At 36.7% G+C, this 16,892-nt stretch overlaps 1 protein-coding gene and 1 pseudogene across 2 annotated transcripts; both read right to left on the bottom strand.

Moving 5' to 3' along the window:
* Positions 1 to 700: 700 nt before the first annotated feature.
* Positions 701 to 11,614, bottom strand: LOC110641240 (Golgi SNAP receptor complex member 1-1). Of its 2 annotated transcripts, XM_021792894.2 has the most exons (6): positions 11,304 to 11,612; positions 4,297 to 4,395; positions 3,914 to 4,153; positions 2,836 to 3,003; positions 1,423 to 1,536; positions 701 to 1,100 (listed from the first exon to the last, which is right to left on the bottom strand). In XM_021792894.2, the coding sequence occupies exons 2-6, from the start codon at positions 4,297 to 4,299 to the stop codon at positions 987 to 989; spliced, it is 639 nt and encodes a 212-aa protein (XP_021648586.2). In that variant the 5' UTR covers positions 4,300 to 4,395; positions 11,304 to 11,612; the 3' UTR covers positions 701 to 986. The 2 variants fall into 2 exon arrangements, with proteins under 2 accessions (XP_021648586.2, XP_021648585.2); XM_021792893.2 differs by lacking the exon at positions 4,297 to 4,395 and having other exon boundaries at positions 11,304 to 11,614.
* On the bottom strand, positions 6,561 to 10,969 carry LOC110641247 (ribosomal protein S4, mitochondrial-like; annotated as a pseudogene).
* Positions 11,615 to 16,892: the final 5,278 nt, after the last annotated feature.

The following is a 16,892-nucleotide window of genomic DNA, read 5'->3' as shown; positions in this document are numbered from 1 at the left end:
TGCTTAAGGGCTTGGTTTGCCTAAACCCACCCAACCCAAGAAACAGTCAAGGGTTCATGGTTTTCTGTTAACAAAAATGTCAGAATACAAGTGCTAGATATTGATATAAACCTGGTGTCTGATAAGAGTTAAATAACCAAATAAGATCTATATAGCCGACCTCAAGTAATTTGAGAGTAAAGTTTAACTTTTGTTGTATTTGTAGATGAAAGTCATATTTTGTTCGTTCTTCTTCTTTCCTATGTACTAACCACTAAAAAAAAGATTAGAATTATCACTTGCCTAGATCCTTCTCCACAGAATCCATGATGTTGAGCTGTTGGGTCTGAACTTAAAGTTCATTGTTAGAGTTCTCAAATGGCATTTCCAAAACCAAATTGATGCAGCCAATCAAATGCAAACAACCGATTATGCTAGATGATAACAGTACAATAACTTTTATTTTTGCTCCTGCAATATCAATTTCGGGGTTATTCCAAGGTGTTCCTGGTATACGGTATTCCAAAGGAGTTTGAGCCATTAGAAAAAGCATCACAGACACTGCTCTAGAAGCTAATTTCTTATCCTTTCTGAAATCATTACCATCCCTGTCCAAAATCTGAATGTTGTTACGAATTTGAACCATATGCACCTCTCATGAATGACACATCACAAATCACAGCTTCTTTGATAACCCTAGTTATTCCAAGGCCAAACAGAGTGTTCAAGAATAACACCATATCTCAATTTCAGCCGCCCATTAACCATCTCTGTCTAAACAAATTTTCTATTCACCTTTACAAGACGTATCATTACGGTTACGAAGATAAAAATATAATGTATTATCCACCAAAGATATATCACCATATGCTTCACAAAACCACAACCCTCCTTAATCAAAGAAAGAACATCAAAAGCATGTTTGACTCAATCCGACATGTGAACAGTCCTAGTCAAGGATAGGGTTGGTTCACCACAAGTACCCCTAGGAATACAACATAATATTCTTACTTGGTCAGCCAATAAATGAACATCAGAAAAGTGCACACTGATGCAACTAGGGAAAGTATTATGGTATCCATCGACTTTTTCCTCCTTATTGCAGTGAGAATGTGATTTACCTGTACCATAATATGAAAGTAGTACATCAAAAAGTGCATAATAATCATCTAGCATTCCGAATTAAATCCCTTGCCATTACCATCAGAGTCCTTTTAAAATTCCTTCCTTATTAGCCATTTCATATAAACTAAGGTGGGGCATCACCAATAATTAATCAACTGATCATCGAGCATCTAAACATGTTTTAAATAGTTCATGCACTAGAGATCAAAGAAACAAACTCTTCCTTCTTGGTGGCTACATATATGAGATCTAGGACAAGACCCAGCAATGGAGAAATAATTAAAAACATCAGCGACTATATAAGCGAAATTTCTATACCGTTGGAAGGCGGCTGGTAACATTGCTGAGCTTTGAATTGATTCCCCCAAAAGTAGATCGTTGAAGAACAAGTGCACCAAGAGTTGCTTGAGCTTGTGAAATCACATTATCCATCTGCAGCAACAGGACACAAGCAAAGAACATCAATCAAAAGTGCAATTTACAGATTCACAGCAATTCTTAAATTGTTTGCTTCAATTTTCTTCAAAAATTCTTTCTATCAACCAAATTTATCATGATATACCATGTGTAACAGACATAACAGACAATGTGTATCACTATAACTCGGATTAGAAATAAGGACCATCATGCGCCATCAAGCAAACAAGTATCACAGGGAATTGCCAATAGAAAAGTGATGTTTAATAACCAGATATAGGAAGCACATCACGCATGCATGGCACAGAAATAATTAAGGTATTCAATATAAGAGGGACAATATAGCTCCATCACCACATTTGTTTACATCAAAATGCCACACACCCAGGATACAATGCAGTGCATAGATGGCACTATGGCACACTATTATTAACATTCAGGAATCCACCAAGGAATTATTTGCCCCAGAGCACTAACAGATGGTACCAATGTTGCACAACATACAAGGAAAAAAATCAACGTCAAAAAAATAACAGAATTAAGGAACTTCACATGCATGGGAAAGCAATTGCTTCGCCCTCCTAAATCATAGCACTACTTTCAAAGGGACTGCTTATAAAATATTAAAGGTGAATTAAGTTTTCTCATAAGACCAATATGCCCAACAGTCTATATGGGTCAAACAACACATGCACCCCATGCAGACTTCTAATTTTCCTTGATCTATGTGCCGTGAAGAAATTGTCAATACATCCCCCCCATAAAGCCTCTTTCACAATTCCTTTATCCATAGCACATGCATATGCATATTGACATGGAGCACATAAATGAGAAACTACCAAACCTAAATCATAGGGCCGCAAATTAGTTTTAACTAACCATTTGTGATCACCAAGAGATCAAAGCCAAAATACATTCACCAGAAGAGGCACACTATTAGAACCAAGGATGTGGTAGACTAATCTGCAACACTGCCATGATGTCATCAAAGTATAATGGTACACTCAAGCGCGAAAAGATGCCTTTGAGCCATGGCAAGATCAGACTTTTCAATTTTAGATGTCTAAAAAGTCTAAGGTTCAAGAAACCAGAGTGCTTTCAAATTTGAATTCTTAATATGCATGTAAAAGTTTTGCATTTCGCAATTTGGAACTTATTATATTATTTGATAATTTGGAAAGAGAAAGAAAGAAAGGGAGGAGAGAGAGAGAGATCTAATAGAATAAGATATGGATGTGCATTGACATGCGTACACATGCTCAAAACATAGAATTAATGTGCCACTGTAAATGGAGCCAGTTCTGTACATTATACCTGTCCTGTACCTCGGCTAATGGATGCATGCTCTCTAAGAAGAGCTTGCTCTGTAGAACCTACACCATCTTCCAAGTCTAATCTAGTTCGATCAAACTCCCTAAAATCCTCAAGGAGTGAAGCATGTTCTTGCTTGGCTATGAGGCTGGAGCGGAGGCGATGAAACTCCTGCACTTCAATCGTGTGAAACACCAAAATTAGTGATCTTTAGGTTGATATGACGTATTACATTCCTAAGGAACAATTAATTATGTTGATAGCATGAAACCAATCCCACCTAATTCACCACAAAAATAAAGTCAATATTCTCTCTTGGTTGCTTAAGGCACAGGAGAGGCTCAGGCCTCAGAGGGTAAAGAGTAAAGACAAGATTACCCAAAAAATCCAGTAACATATCAAAGAAGTAATATGGATTATAAAGCAGATAATAATGCATAAATGTGAAAGATTTATATGCTTCTGTAAACTAATGTATGAACGAGATGAAAGAGGAAAGGGAGAGAGTGACTGGAGAGACTATAATAAATCCAGTATAACTGACTAAATGCATATATCCCATGTTAAATGCGTCCTTCCATTAACATGCCATTATAATAAAGCCAGCATAATTCAAGCATCTCTGTTAATAAATAAGCACCAGGTTTTCACTTTTCAAAGTTTAGGATAGGGGATATAATATAAATCCTATTTCTGCAGGTATTTTTTTGTTCCCAGGCGACATGCAGTAAAGCCAGCCTTTTATTCTTCACTTACTCAAATAAAGAAAGGAAAAAAAATCCAAATAATTGAAAAAGATAAGAAAAATATATTTTATTTAAAAAAAGATTAGCTAAATATAAGGGCGGAAGGAACAAAAAGAAACTTGTTGGAATGATGTCTTCTTAGTAGACAAGGTTTTAAAGAATACAAGAAAAAAAAAAAAAAAAGCACCTTTGTCATTTCATTAGATGCATAACTCATGCATCCACACCTCATAAAGCATCCCAAAGTATCTTTGAGGACCACCCATAAAATGCCTCACACAAGGTCACAAATACAATAAATATACTTCCAAAAGATTAGACAATAGCCATAGTACCTGAGTAAGATCTTGAAGAATTTCTTGATGGCGAGTCAAGGTGTGAGAAACCATTTCTGATCCTCCAGATGACACCCAAGCTTGCATCTGTGAATTCACTTGTTGGAGTTGCTTCAGTAGTCGGTCTATCCCAGATTCAAGATCATTCTCAGCAGCATCAACTTTTGTAGAAGCTTTTGCAGAAACCAGTTTACGGTATGAATTCATCTGCTCATCCAACTGAGCTTCAAGTTTTCTTGCCTGCAATCATAGCTTAGAATCAATTACTAGAACTAGGCAAGAAGTAGTATTTACCAGGGAAAAAAAAGATAGAAAGGCAGACTTCTAGGAGCAAGAGTTCTAATCATCTCAAACAAACATATAGAAAAAATTTGAAAACCTACCATGACAAGTCCATGTTTCAAGACATAAAAAGATATTAATTAGCAAAGAGGTTGGTTAAGAGATGGTTTTGCCACATGAGGAAATAAGTATGTGCACTCCTGCACAAATTTGAGATGAACAGAGCTTTATCAGGATATGGGAAATCAGTTGGGAAGAATATTTTCTAAAAGAAAAAATAAATTAAATTGCTTAATAAAGTAGTGATTTAGGACAAAGGGAAAGAACCAAGAAGAGGGAGAAATCAAGGAACAATCCTTAAAGAGAGAACTAATTCTCGAATATTATTGATATCATAGAAATTGTCATAACAAAGCTTATCTAATAAAATAAAAACCCTAGGTTTTATTTATAGAATTAGGAATCCCAATCACAAGAGAATTTTAGAAACCTAATTCAATCTTAATTAGAAATACTAAATTAAACTAAAATAAACTAGGAAATAATAAAATTACTAAATAATAGACCTAATAAGATAAATATTCCTAAATAATAAAACTCTTAAATTTCCTAATTTTACAATGAGAATGATCCCTAAATTCTATCTTCCTATACTGCAATATTCTCCCTGGTTATAAAAAACTCGTCCTCGAGTTCTAAAGTGTTGAAATATCAAGAACCAAGCAAGGAGAATACACAAAACAATCTTCTTAGACGGTAGCAACAAGAATGACTTGAAAAAGTTTGCATTCTCTATTGTCTTGGAAACATCGGGACAAATAAAATCAATAAGAACAATAGTTGAAAAGTCCTTAGGAACAAGATTCAATTTTCAAGTTCTTTTGTTGGCTCCACAAGTTGATTTTCTTCAATTTCAATTGGAGTTTCCACAGCTTGATCAACTCCATGCTTTGGAATAAGCTCTTCAATGGGTGAAGGTTCAACAATCAAAACTTTGGATGTTTCAATTTCAGACTCTTCAAACTTAGGTTCTTCAGATTGCTCCTTTTCAATTTCATCTTTAAACTCAAGTTGCTTTTTGAATTCAAGCTTCTTTTGTTGTTCTTCTTGTTGCTACCTTGCCTTTCCAAGACTTCTTACCTTTATATTTTCAATACTTTTTATTGTATCTAACTGTTCTCTTAATTGAAACAAATATACTTCTTTTCATGCTTCAAATTCTTCAAGTTCTTTATCCTTACCTTGTTGATGAGTATGTTGAACATAATACTCATTCTTACATTCTTCAAGAGTTTTCTCCCTATATTGTAAGATTATTTATATATCTTGATACTCATCAAATAAACCACAATGAGCATAGCTAGGACCACCATATAAATTAATCAAATAACATATTTCATCGAGTTGTTCATAACAGTCATCTATTTCAATTTGTATTCCTTGAATTGCATCCCATAACTCATCTTCATTGCATGACACGATTTCAAATTAAAGAAGCATGCCTCATTGAGAAAACTGAAATTTCAGCAATTTATGAGTAATTTTTATTGAAAATGGACATCAAAAATATAACTAGCATGTCCAAATTAGCAAAGGAGGAGACCGAAAATTTTGGTTGACTGGGATGATGACATGGCACTTCTTGCTGACATGTTGCTTGTGTGGCCGATGTGGTCGAATGATGAGGAGCTGATGTGTGACTGATGTGACATAAATCTGGTGCAAACAAGAAGTGATCAGATGTTTCGCAGTTCACAGTATGGAGCTGTAAGCTTGTCTTCAAGCTTGGGCACAAAGAGGACCCGACCCAGAAGTTTCGGGTAGCTAGAATGTCAAATGTTGCGTTCCGATACTAGGGAAGGTTGATGACTCTAGGCTATTTCGGACACTGTTTTGTGTTTTGAACTTAAAAAATATATATAGCGAAGGGGAATTTCGAAGGCTGAATGAAATTTTTTGATAGGGAAAACAAAGGAAATTTTTGAAGGAGGCTACAACACAGGTTGAAAGGTTTTGAATGTTTGTGAAAGCTGCAAATTTGGTTCGACTTTGGGCTCCGATACCAAAATTGATATAGAACAAAGAGAAAGAACTAAGAAGAAGGAGAAATTAAGGACCAATTCTTGAATAGAGAACTAATTCTCAAATATTATTAATCTCATAGAAATTGCCATAACAAAAATTGTCTAATAACAATAGAATGATTAGGTTTTATTTATAGAATTCAGAATCCCAATCACATCAGAATTTTAAAACCCTAATTCAATCTTAATCAGAAATACTATATTAAACCAAAATAAACTAGAAAATAATAAAATTCCTAAATAATAAACCTAATAAGAAAAAAAAATTCTTAAATAATAAAACTCTTAAATAATAAAACTCTTAAATTTCCTAATTTTACAATGAGAATAATTTCTAAATTCTATCTTTCAATACTGCATTAAGTGGTTTCCCTTCAGTATTACATTCTTTCCAACTTTTTTTTGGTTGGGGAAAATTTGAAGCCACAAAACTAGTCCAACCCAATAGAGTTCACAATCCTCATTGAAGCATCTTGCATGTATATAAATTTTCAAGAAGAGGTTAAACTTTCTCGAACTGGTCTTCAAAGTTCCAGGAAACCTGAAAGAGCCAACACCAGGCTTCATTTCATAGACGTCCCCAGACCTCTAGAAGTTCTTGGTGGATGCATTCTGTACTATGGGTCAATGTAACCATAGTGCTTCAAACATTCAAGCAGAAAAGTTACACGAGGATCAAGCAATTGAGGAGCAAGTTTAGTCCAAGTAGTTTAAATCCATCCAATCCAAGCATTTCATTACATACTGCTAGTTTAAATCCATCCAACATTCTTCACATTGCAAGCAAAGTTCAAAATAACTTCAGCCTCAGATTTTTTTTCATCCATGTTAGGAATCACTGCTCAGCTACTCTTTCCCAATTCAATCTTGATTGCAGTTGCAACAAACCACCATGCTCGTACACTTGCTTCAAGAAAACATGTTCAACCCATAAGATACCACAGCTTTTAGTGTTCTATGATTCACCTCCAAATAATGAGGAGGTAGTTCGATCCTTTTGATTCTTCTCTTCATAGTAAATTGATAATGGGATGCAAAGCAATAGATCGAATCACTATATAAAGAAGAGTTGTAAACTAGAACTTCTTATTTGACTAGGATGATTTTAGTTTTTCCTCATTCCATTTCTTTAATAAGGATTTGAAATTATACAAATTTCTCTTCATTCTATTGTGCTCATATACAAGAGAGTATTCCTTGGTGCATGATGTTTGCGGATGATATTGTTCTGATAGATGAGACGCGAGAAAGAGTCAATAGAAAGCTAGAGCTTTGGAGAAGTACTCTAGAGTCAAAGGGCTTTAAGTTAAGTAGAACGAAGATAGAATACATGCATTGCAAGTTCAGTGAAGGCCAAACTGGTGATAGGGAAGAAGTTAGTTTGGATGGAGTGCTACTGTCCCAAAGTAATCACTTTAAATATCTCGGCTCAGTCCTTCAAGTAGATGGGGGATGTGAGGAGGATGTTAGTTATAGGATTAAAGCCGGATGGTTGAAGTGGAGACGTGTCAAGGGAGTTTTATGTAATCGCAAGATTCCCAATAAGTTGAAAGAAAAATTTTACCATACAGCTATACGACCAGCTATGTTATATGGTAGTGAGTGTTGGGCACTGAAGGAGTCGTATGCGTCTAAAATAAGAGTTGCAGAGATGAAAATGTTAAGGTGGATAAGTGGTCATACTAGACTAGATAAAGTCCGTAATGAGAATATTAGAGAAAAGGTAGGAGTGGTGTCAACTGAGGATAAGTTGAGAGAAGGGAGATTGAGATGATTTGGTCATGTGAAGCGTAGACATATGGAGGCTCCAGTTAGACAAGTAGAACACATTAGGTTAGAGGATAGAAAGAAAAAAAGGGGTAGACCTAAATTGACTTGGAGGAGAGTAGTACAACATGACCTAGAAACATTATACATTTCTGATGATTTAACCCAAAATCGTGTAGAGTGGAGAAAGCGAATCCATATAGCCGACCCCAAATTTTTTGGATAAAGGCTTAGTTGAGTTGAGTTTCTGTTGTGCTCAACAAAGGAACTGCCTAAGCATGCTTTTTCGGGTTCTTATATGACTATCCCCAAAATACCCAAGTACTTGACCCGGTAACTCATACTTTCAGGTACCTATACCCCAAACCATAAATGGATGATTCGGTCATGACTATGATTCAAATGTTCGTTTAGCTTCGCAAGCTATGGCTTGGTCGCTGTAAGATTCGCCCAACAAGGCACTAGGGCCTTAGTCAAATACAACTTTATCCATTATAAAAGGTTCTCCCTAGCCTTGTGAGATTAAGTGTCCTACTTCTAATGGAATTCCATTACATGGGACTCCATCTCACACATGTTTCTAATAGCTCTGAACGTCTCTCCGGTGCTCATTTAAGGAGCTGGCATCTTCATGATCAAGTTCATTATTTTCCCTATTCATCATTCTAACCAAATATAGATTATTCCCAATTCTCTATATTGACTTAAACATCAAAGTGATTGCCAAGTCAACGATCTAGCTTATTGTTCTTCTTTTGTACCTGTGGTGAGAACTCGCAACAGCATAAATCTGAACTTCTTTGTTCTTTCTAAGTCTTGTTGTTGCATAGAAGAACAAAAATGTAGCAAATATAGTTTATTGTTCTTCTCTCTATTCTTAACGGGTGATTCAAGAATTTGCCCATATTTCTTCAACTAATATTTCGGTATAGAAACAATTCCTTATTTCTTCACCATGTATTCTTGTCATTTTCTTGAAAAGATACTAGATCACCGTGGGACACTTTCAAATGAGTGATGCTTACCATTCCCTTATTCATACAAACCCTTCAATGACTTAACAACTACCTTACTTGAGGAATAGTTTCACAAAAATAGAGAGGAACCCGAATAACATCCGATATTGTTTCTGGATTAAGTGGAAAAGGGATATATGAATTTCATTCCGTTCCTCTATGCATCTCTATGATGAGTAAATCCCCATATAAAAGGGGCAACTTTCGTGTAGTTTGTGATTGAATGTAACTGTTAAGATTTTCTCTCGGATAAATCTTTCTCTTAATATCTTTCTACTTGTTCCTCAATCTTCAGATAATGTGGCGTTGTATTGTTGTAAGTTCTCTCTCCCAAACATTTCCTAAAAGTAGACAACAAGTTTTAAATCTTAATGAATGCAAGGCATATCTCGTTGAATCAAGTCTTTTTCACCGCATCAAAGCTACAAAATTCAAACACAATTTTCCATCTACAACCCCCTAAAAATCACAAGCAAGAGAATAACCAGTCTTTTGCACCTTCTAAATTGGCCATCTTTCTAACATCAATGCAACTTCAACTACTAAAAACAAATGTTACATTAGCTCAAACATTTGAGTTAAAGATGAAAGGACCGCCCTTCAACTATTAGAGTATTGCCCTTCAACTATTAGAGTATTGCCCTTCAACTTTTAGAGTATCGCCCCCCCCTTAAAGAAAGAAAATTGAGTCAGCTTCGAGAAAAGGTGTTGTGACAATAGTCTATAGAAGAATTTCATTTACTTCCCCACCCCATTGCCTGGTTCTCAATGTAACGATTACTTGATGAGCGAATAAGCACTTCTTTTCTATTTATGCAATTTGCTTCAAGGTACTCTGGATTCGACTTGTTATGTTATCGCATCACTCACACGGGTAAGGGCGCAATGGATTACTAAGCATTACATTAATGGGAAAACCGCTTAGGAGAGTTGTCTGGCAAAAAACATAACGAGTGGAGTAAGTAGGAGGAGGCGGCCGGAAGAGACTAAGCCAGGCTAAAGCCAATCACATTGAGTTTTAAATTGAGATGGTTAACAGTAGCAGCATCACTGACCTCAAATGCATGTGTTAGGCATATAACTAGCAAGCGAAACTTGGTTGCTATCATGAATGTAGGCACAGAAGACTTGGACAATCCTAGTAAGGCTTTGGGTTGTCAAACTAGGCTAACAAATTAAGCGACAATGCTAAGTTGGGTCATGTGAGGGTTTGGTCATGATACTGAGGCAAGAAGGCAAAGGTCAACATGAAGCCAAGGGCCAACCACAAACTGATAGACTGACTGGCTTGGGATACCTTTAAACCGAGTATCACCTCTTCTCTGACCTACAGCTAGCTTGCCTTCTTGCCTTGCTATGATTGCTCGCTCCCCTCACTCACCGATCCACCTCCCTTTATTGTTGTTCCTCGCCTCTATTATTGTTCTATCTTTCCTTTCCTTCACCGCCGCCCAAGAATGGAAAAATGGAAGAACTAGGAACACAGAAGCACTAGAAACTGAATAGTGACAAACAAGTGTCAAAGAGCTTTTGAGGACCTAAAGCAGGCAGCGATTGATGACCCCATATTGCAGTTGGCAGATCACACTAAGCCATTTGAAATACACACCTATGCGTCATACTATGCCATACGCAGTGTGCTAGTACAGTAAGCTAACCCACTACCGAGAGGCGTGTTCCAAGAGGAGGAGATGAAAGCAAGAGTGCACTACTTGAGAACGAGGAGGCGGGCCACTATTCATGTGGTCAAGACGGATAATGCGGCGACTAGTGACTTCCTGACCCAGAAAACCCCACGCCAGCAAGACAAAATTGCCAAGTTTGATTGATATGGTGCTAGACTCACATCTGGACGGACCAACATGGTCGTGGATGCCTAAAAAATAGGAAGACAGAGCTGGCGGCATTTAAGTGTGAGGCAGTCGCAGCCACTAGCAGACTCACGAGTACCCTAACCGCATCATATTCGAAATGAACACTCCATAATTAACACAAACTTTCGCGCCAAGAGTTTTCCTTCCAGTCCAATTTATCAATTAAGAATCAATCCTCCCAAAGATATACTATTCTCAAATATTTAGAAACTCACAAATCTATCAACTACAAGGCAACCGATCCTCAAGGAAACTAAAAACTTCTAAATTTTGATCTCAATTCCCACGCAATCCCACCAGCCAAACAGAAACCGATGGAAAATTCAATTCAATTAAATGAAAAAAGTAAGAAAAAAAAAATTCGAACCTGCTTGCGTAACGCGTCCCATGAGCTAGGCACATCCATTTGGAATCAGTCCCCTTCGTCTTCTTCTTGTTGAAAGAATGAACAAAATAACGAAAGGAAATGAGAAATTCTCTCAAAAAAAATATGTATATTTTCTTGTGTAAATGGAGGGGTTGATATCTGAGATCTGATGGATGAACAGAGGAAAAAAAATGGAGAGGGAGAGGGTGGTTTGTTTGCGGACGGAGACAGATGGTCCGCTCCCTCAACGGCAATTGTGGGGCGGAGGGTTGCGTAATTCCAAATTCATTTCATTGGTTGCCTCTAGTCATCGGGTGGTAAGTGGTATTAGTTTGAACCAGATAAATAAAATAAAATTATTTTAATTTAATAATTTAATTTAATTTTTAAAATAATTTGAATCGATTTAATTTTATATTTTAAAATTTTTAATTATTTTAATTTAATTTAAAAAAAAATTAATTGAATGAAATAAAATTAAATTACTTTATTAATTTTTTTAAATCTTTATAGCTATGATTTATTTATTATTTTAAGTGTGATTTTTTTTAGCATCTTGAAAAATTACCTATTATATTTTTATAAAAAATTTATTAATTATATATAATTTTATATATATAAAATATTTAATTTTATTTATTAATAATTATTAAATTTAAATTAATGTCAAAATCATATCAAATAATTTGAAAATTAAATATAAATTAAAAAATTTATCAAAACTCAAAATCGATAGGTTTGAACTGAATCAAATCAAAATAGAATAATTTAATTTGATTCGATTCGATTTTTTATTTATTTCAGCTCGATTTAATTTTTAACATATTATAATTTAATTAATTTGATTTTGATGATTCAATTTAATTCAATTTGATTTGAACTGAATGCTAAGCCTAAAATGAGTAGATTAGCTAAAAAAAATCATATTATTTAAATTTAAATTCAAATAACATTTTTATATTTAAATTAATGTTAAACTCATTAAAATTTATATTAAATTATTTAAATTTATCTTAAATTTAATTTTTTTATTATTTAAACAATATTTAACTCTGTTTAAATTTATATATTTTTATTAATATTTTGTATTTTAAAAATTTAATAATTTCATAAAATCTAATTATTATTCCTTCATGCAAATTACATGAACAACGAATTAATAAACTACACCTGCTGAGCAAAATAAGAAGTGTTGTATTTTGTCAGGTAAATTATCAAATTTCATTGTCTTCCAGCTGTATTGTGCTGCGTCTGAATGATTCGACCCAGTTGAACCAGTTTGCCATTTAACTGCCACCGACAGCTGCAAAGGATTCAAACCAAGGCCAACTCTTATACAGCACTGTACTCGAGATCTGAAACTTGTACATTCTTTAAAAAAAAAATATATATATATATATATATATAATAAAATAAAATTGTAAATATTGTGATGCAGAGAGCCGATCACAATCAAATAAATTGATTTAACTCTATCCAAATGCTAATTTAAAATGAAATATTTGTCAAAATTTTATATATCGCACAAATATTTGCTTCAAACTAATGTGAGAAAACACTAATTGTAAAACATGCTTTATCGAAGAAGTTGGGCCATCAAATATCATGTTCTTACAAACCTCATGTTCTTACAAACCTAATCCAACAGTTTTTGTGTCTTTTGCTGCTTGGTGGGAATCCTTATGGTTTGAATTCGGGGAGGAACCAGGTTTTAAGGAATTTATGATCTCTATTGTTGTGGTATTATGGGAGGTGTGGAATGACAGAAACAAAGCTGTCTTTTGAAAGAGTTTCAACAGATCCTCTAGCCACATCTCATCATCTTCGCAGGAGCATTAAGAAAGCTTTACAGGTGCAACCAATTTCTTCTTAGCATCTCTCACCTTACAGAGCCCCAGTTACAAATAGATGGACTTCCCCTCCTTTTGGAAAACTCAAAATTAACTGCGACGTAGCTTGGAAGGAAGACTTCTGTCACGACCCAACCTATGGGCCGGACCGACACTAGGACCTGGGCCAGCCTAAAGCCCCCGAGACCCGTAGTAAGCCTAACTATTTACTTAACCCAACTCTAAGGCCCATTTGGGCCCAATTTCAAGAAATCAACCGGACAGAGTCCGGTCATTAAATGGACCTACCAACGGGGAGTTTTGACTCATCCGACCTGTAAATACAATAAATACTCAATTGGGGAGCTCAGCTCACCCTCCATATACTCATCAGCATAAAAATAAATGGGAGCTCAGCTCCTTCATCCAATCCATCAAACATACATAGGATATTAAGTTTACAAGTTCAAAATAACAATTTAGTTTACAAACCCAAATCAGATTAACATTTCTAACACATGCGGAAATTCTAGGAGTAAATAAAATTACACAGATATTGATAAACAACCTGCGAAGGAGAAAAGCAGGTTAACCGCAATAAAATTCTCCTGTAGCCTGAAAAATATTGAACAAGAGTGAGCGTTCGACTCAGAGAGTAAAATATCAATTTTAACCATAATCTCTATAACTATCTAAAACTAATGCACCCTGTAGAGTGAAATGCAACATCAACAATATTTTCACATCATAACATCAAAAAGGTAATTTGGAGCACTCACACACCCTGTAGTATCAGTCATAATATATGGAGCCGATCCCTATCTGACTCTCTTAAATCCAACCTGGTGCCAGCGAAGAACTCAAGCCGGACTTTCGCTTAATAAACCAAATCGAGGGTCCCAGCGAAGAACTCAAGCCGTGACTACCCCTCGAAGGATTGGGTCCCAGCGAAGAACTCAAGCCGTGACTACCCGTCCTATCCATAGTCCACACTACATCACACGCACGCCAACGCACGCACACTGCTCCAAATTACCACAACAACATCCATGGCACTTTAACAGTTATCAATGCAACATAAATCGTGCCTAGAGTTTAACTACATAAATATATGCATATAAGTGATGCATGGGCATACTTGAACATATAATAATAGTGAAATTACAATTAAAATTAATATTTTACTCACAGACTTGACAACGGTTACTGTGGCGGTTGGGCGGAGGAAGAAGGCTGTCCCGGCTCACCTGACAATTACATTACAATTATTTAATACAAATGACTCAATACAATCAAGAAAATACCAAATACGTCCTAAGTCGTGCCGAAAATCCGGCAGAGTCTCCCTTTTACCTAGGACCTACCCAACCTGCAAAATGGCTCAAAACATACTTCTATATTCACAATCCATATTTTCACAACTCAAGCACATTACACAGCCCCTCCTGGGTCCATCAAATCAGTCACCCATCACAATATGTAAAATTTCAATTTAGTCCTTATAATTGATAATTTTTGCAAAAACTACCCAAACAAGCTCTAAAAATTCTAAAACTTTGCCCCACAGTCCTTAGCAATATTACTAGGCTATTGCAAAAAGAATCATAATTTTCTGAGCTATCACGAATATTTTATGGATTTTTAATCCTATTTAAGCACTAGAAAATTACGAAAAAGCAAGGTTCGGGTTTACCTTTGCCGATTCCGACTTCGGGGACGCGCTCGGGACGTCTGACAATGGGGGGGTAGCCAAAACCTTGGTCCAATTCGGAGACTTTTCGTGCAGTGCATCTGGCAGAAATTTGCGCACTTGGTCAACTGTCGAATTTCCGCGAATTGAGGATACCTACACGAAGCTCACAACACGGGGGTTAGTACATAAATTTTTCAGAACTTTCTAAGCTCATTTAATGCTCGAAAAGACACTGCGAAGTTCCGTGGGACCCACCGAAAAACGGTGTCGAAAAAATTTGAAATTTATGTCGCCGCGAAGCTCTCGACGAGTAGAGCGCTCTGGTACTCTCGGTTTTCTCGTGGGATTCACGGTTTGCGAGAAATCTAGCCCGAAAGTCAAAATGGGCTAAAACTTCCCGGGCAAAAATTGGACAAACCGCTGGATGGATTTCGGTGTTCTTGGTGTCTATGGAAAGCTCTCGACGAGTAGATGATTTTAGACACAAGACCCGGTCTAATTGGTGGCCGGATCGACCGGATTTTGGCCGAAGCGAGGAGGAGTCGCGCTCTGGCGTTGTTTCTGGGCCGTTTCAGGCATTCCAGGTGGCCGGCCGTGGGGAGGCGAGGCGGCGCCGGTGAGGTGGGAAGGCAGGGGAGGTGGCGGCGCGGCAAGGGGAGGAGGGAGGAGAGAGAAAAGAGAGAGAGAAGGGGAGGAGGTCGGGACGCGCTGAAGAAAAGAGAAGAAGAAAAAGGAGTCGGTCCGATTCGATCGGTCCGATCCGGTCCGGTTCGATTCGGCCGATTCGATTCGGAATACAAAATTTTGAATTTTTACTCTGCCTCGGGACCGAAAACGAGGTCCAAAAATTCTGAAAAATTTCCAGAAAACTCAGAAAAATATGTATACTCCAAATTTATTTTTAGTTTTGCCTCGTAGTCTTTAAATTAATTTTTTAAAATCATCAAAGTTTATATTTTTGGAAAATCGAACCCGATTTTTAAAATCCGAAAAATCTCAAAAAAATTCCTAAAATTTAAATAAAATTAAAATACCAAAAATGCTCATAAAATAATAAAATTTAAAATTTTGGGGTGTTACATTCTTCCCCCCTTACGGAAAATTCGTCCTCGAATTTTACACAAGGCAGAATAAAGTACATGATTATACATTGAACAGATAAGGGTACTTGCTACGCATGTCCCGTTCTGACTCTCAGGTGCACTTTTCCACTGACTGGCTCCTCCACAAGACCTTAACCATAAGGATCTGTTTTGATCTTAGCTGTCTCACTTGGTAGTCCACTATGGCTACAAGTTGCTCCTCAAATGTCAAATTCTCCTTTAGCTCTATTACCTTCGGCTGCAGTACATGAGAAGGATCTGGAATGTATTTCCTGAGCATGGAGATGTGAAATACGGGATGAACGTGAGAAAGGTTGGGTGGTAGCTCCAACCGGTAGGCAACTGCTCCAACTCTATCCGTAACCTCAAAAGGTCCGATATACCGAGGTGCCAACTTGCCCTTCTTTCCAAATCTCATGACTCCCTTCATTGGAGAAACCTTCAGGAATACATAGTCGCCTACTGCAAACTCCACATCTCTTCGTCTGGGGTCTGCATAACTCTTCTGCCTACTGAAAGCTGTTTTCAATCGTTCCCTGATTAAAGGAACTACCTCTGAAGTGTATTGCACTAGGTTTACATCATGCACCTTCGCTTCTCTCATTTCCGTCCAACACAGAGGAGACCTACACTTTCTTCCATATAGTGCCTCATAGGGTGCCATCCCTATCTTTGGAATAATGCTTGTTGTTGTAGGCAAACTCCACCAAAGCTAGCTGATCATCCCATTGACCTCCAAAATCCAAAACACTCATGCGAAGCATGTCTTCCAGTGTTTGGATTGTCCTTCAATTTGTGCATGCATGCGAGGTGGAAGGCCGTACTGAAGTTCAACTGTGTGCCAAGTGCCTCCTGCAACTTTCTCCAAAATCGAGAAGTGAACTGGGGCCCTCTGTCAGATATTATGGAAGCTGGAACTCTATGCAATCCGACTATTTCTCGAATGTAGAGTCGGGCGTACTGT

This window comes from Hevea brasiliensis, chromosome 6 (genome assembly GCF_030052815.1).
Source record: "Hevea brasiliensis isolate MT/VB/25A 57/8 chromosome 6, ASM3005281v1, whole genome shotgun sequence".
Taxonomy (NCBI): Eukaryota; Viridiplantae; Streptophyta; class Magnoliopsida; order Malpighiales; family Euphorbiaceae; genus Hevea; species Hevea brasiliensis.
Note: the sequence above shows the minus strand (reverse complement) of the source record. Positions and strands in the feature narration are given on the sequence as shown.

What these genes read in the sequence shown, in the direction of transcription:
- LOC110641240 (XM_021792893.2), bottom strand. Translation starts at nt 11,342, where the DNA reads ATGGATGTGCCTAGCTCATGGGACGCGTTACGCAAGCAG. An exon ending in GGGACGCGTTACGCAAGCAG is followed by an intron (nt 4,154 to 11,303) that starts GTTCGAATTTTT and finishes CTATGATTGCAG; the next exon opens with GCAAGAAAACTTGAAGCTCA. An exon ending in TTCTTCAAGATCTTACTCAG is followed by an intron (nt 3,004 to 3,913) that starts GTACTATGGCTA and finishes ATTGAAGTGCAG; the next exon opens with GAGTTTCATCGCCTCCGCTC.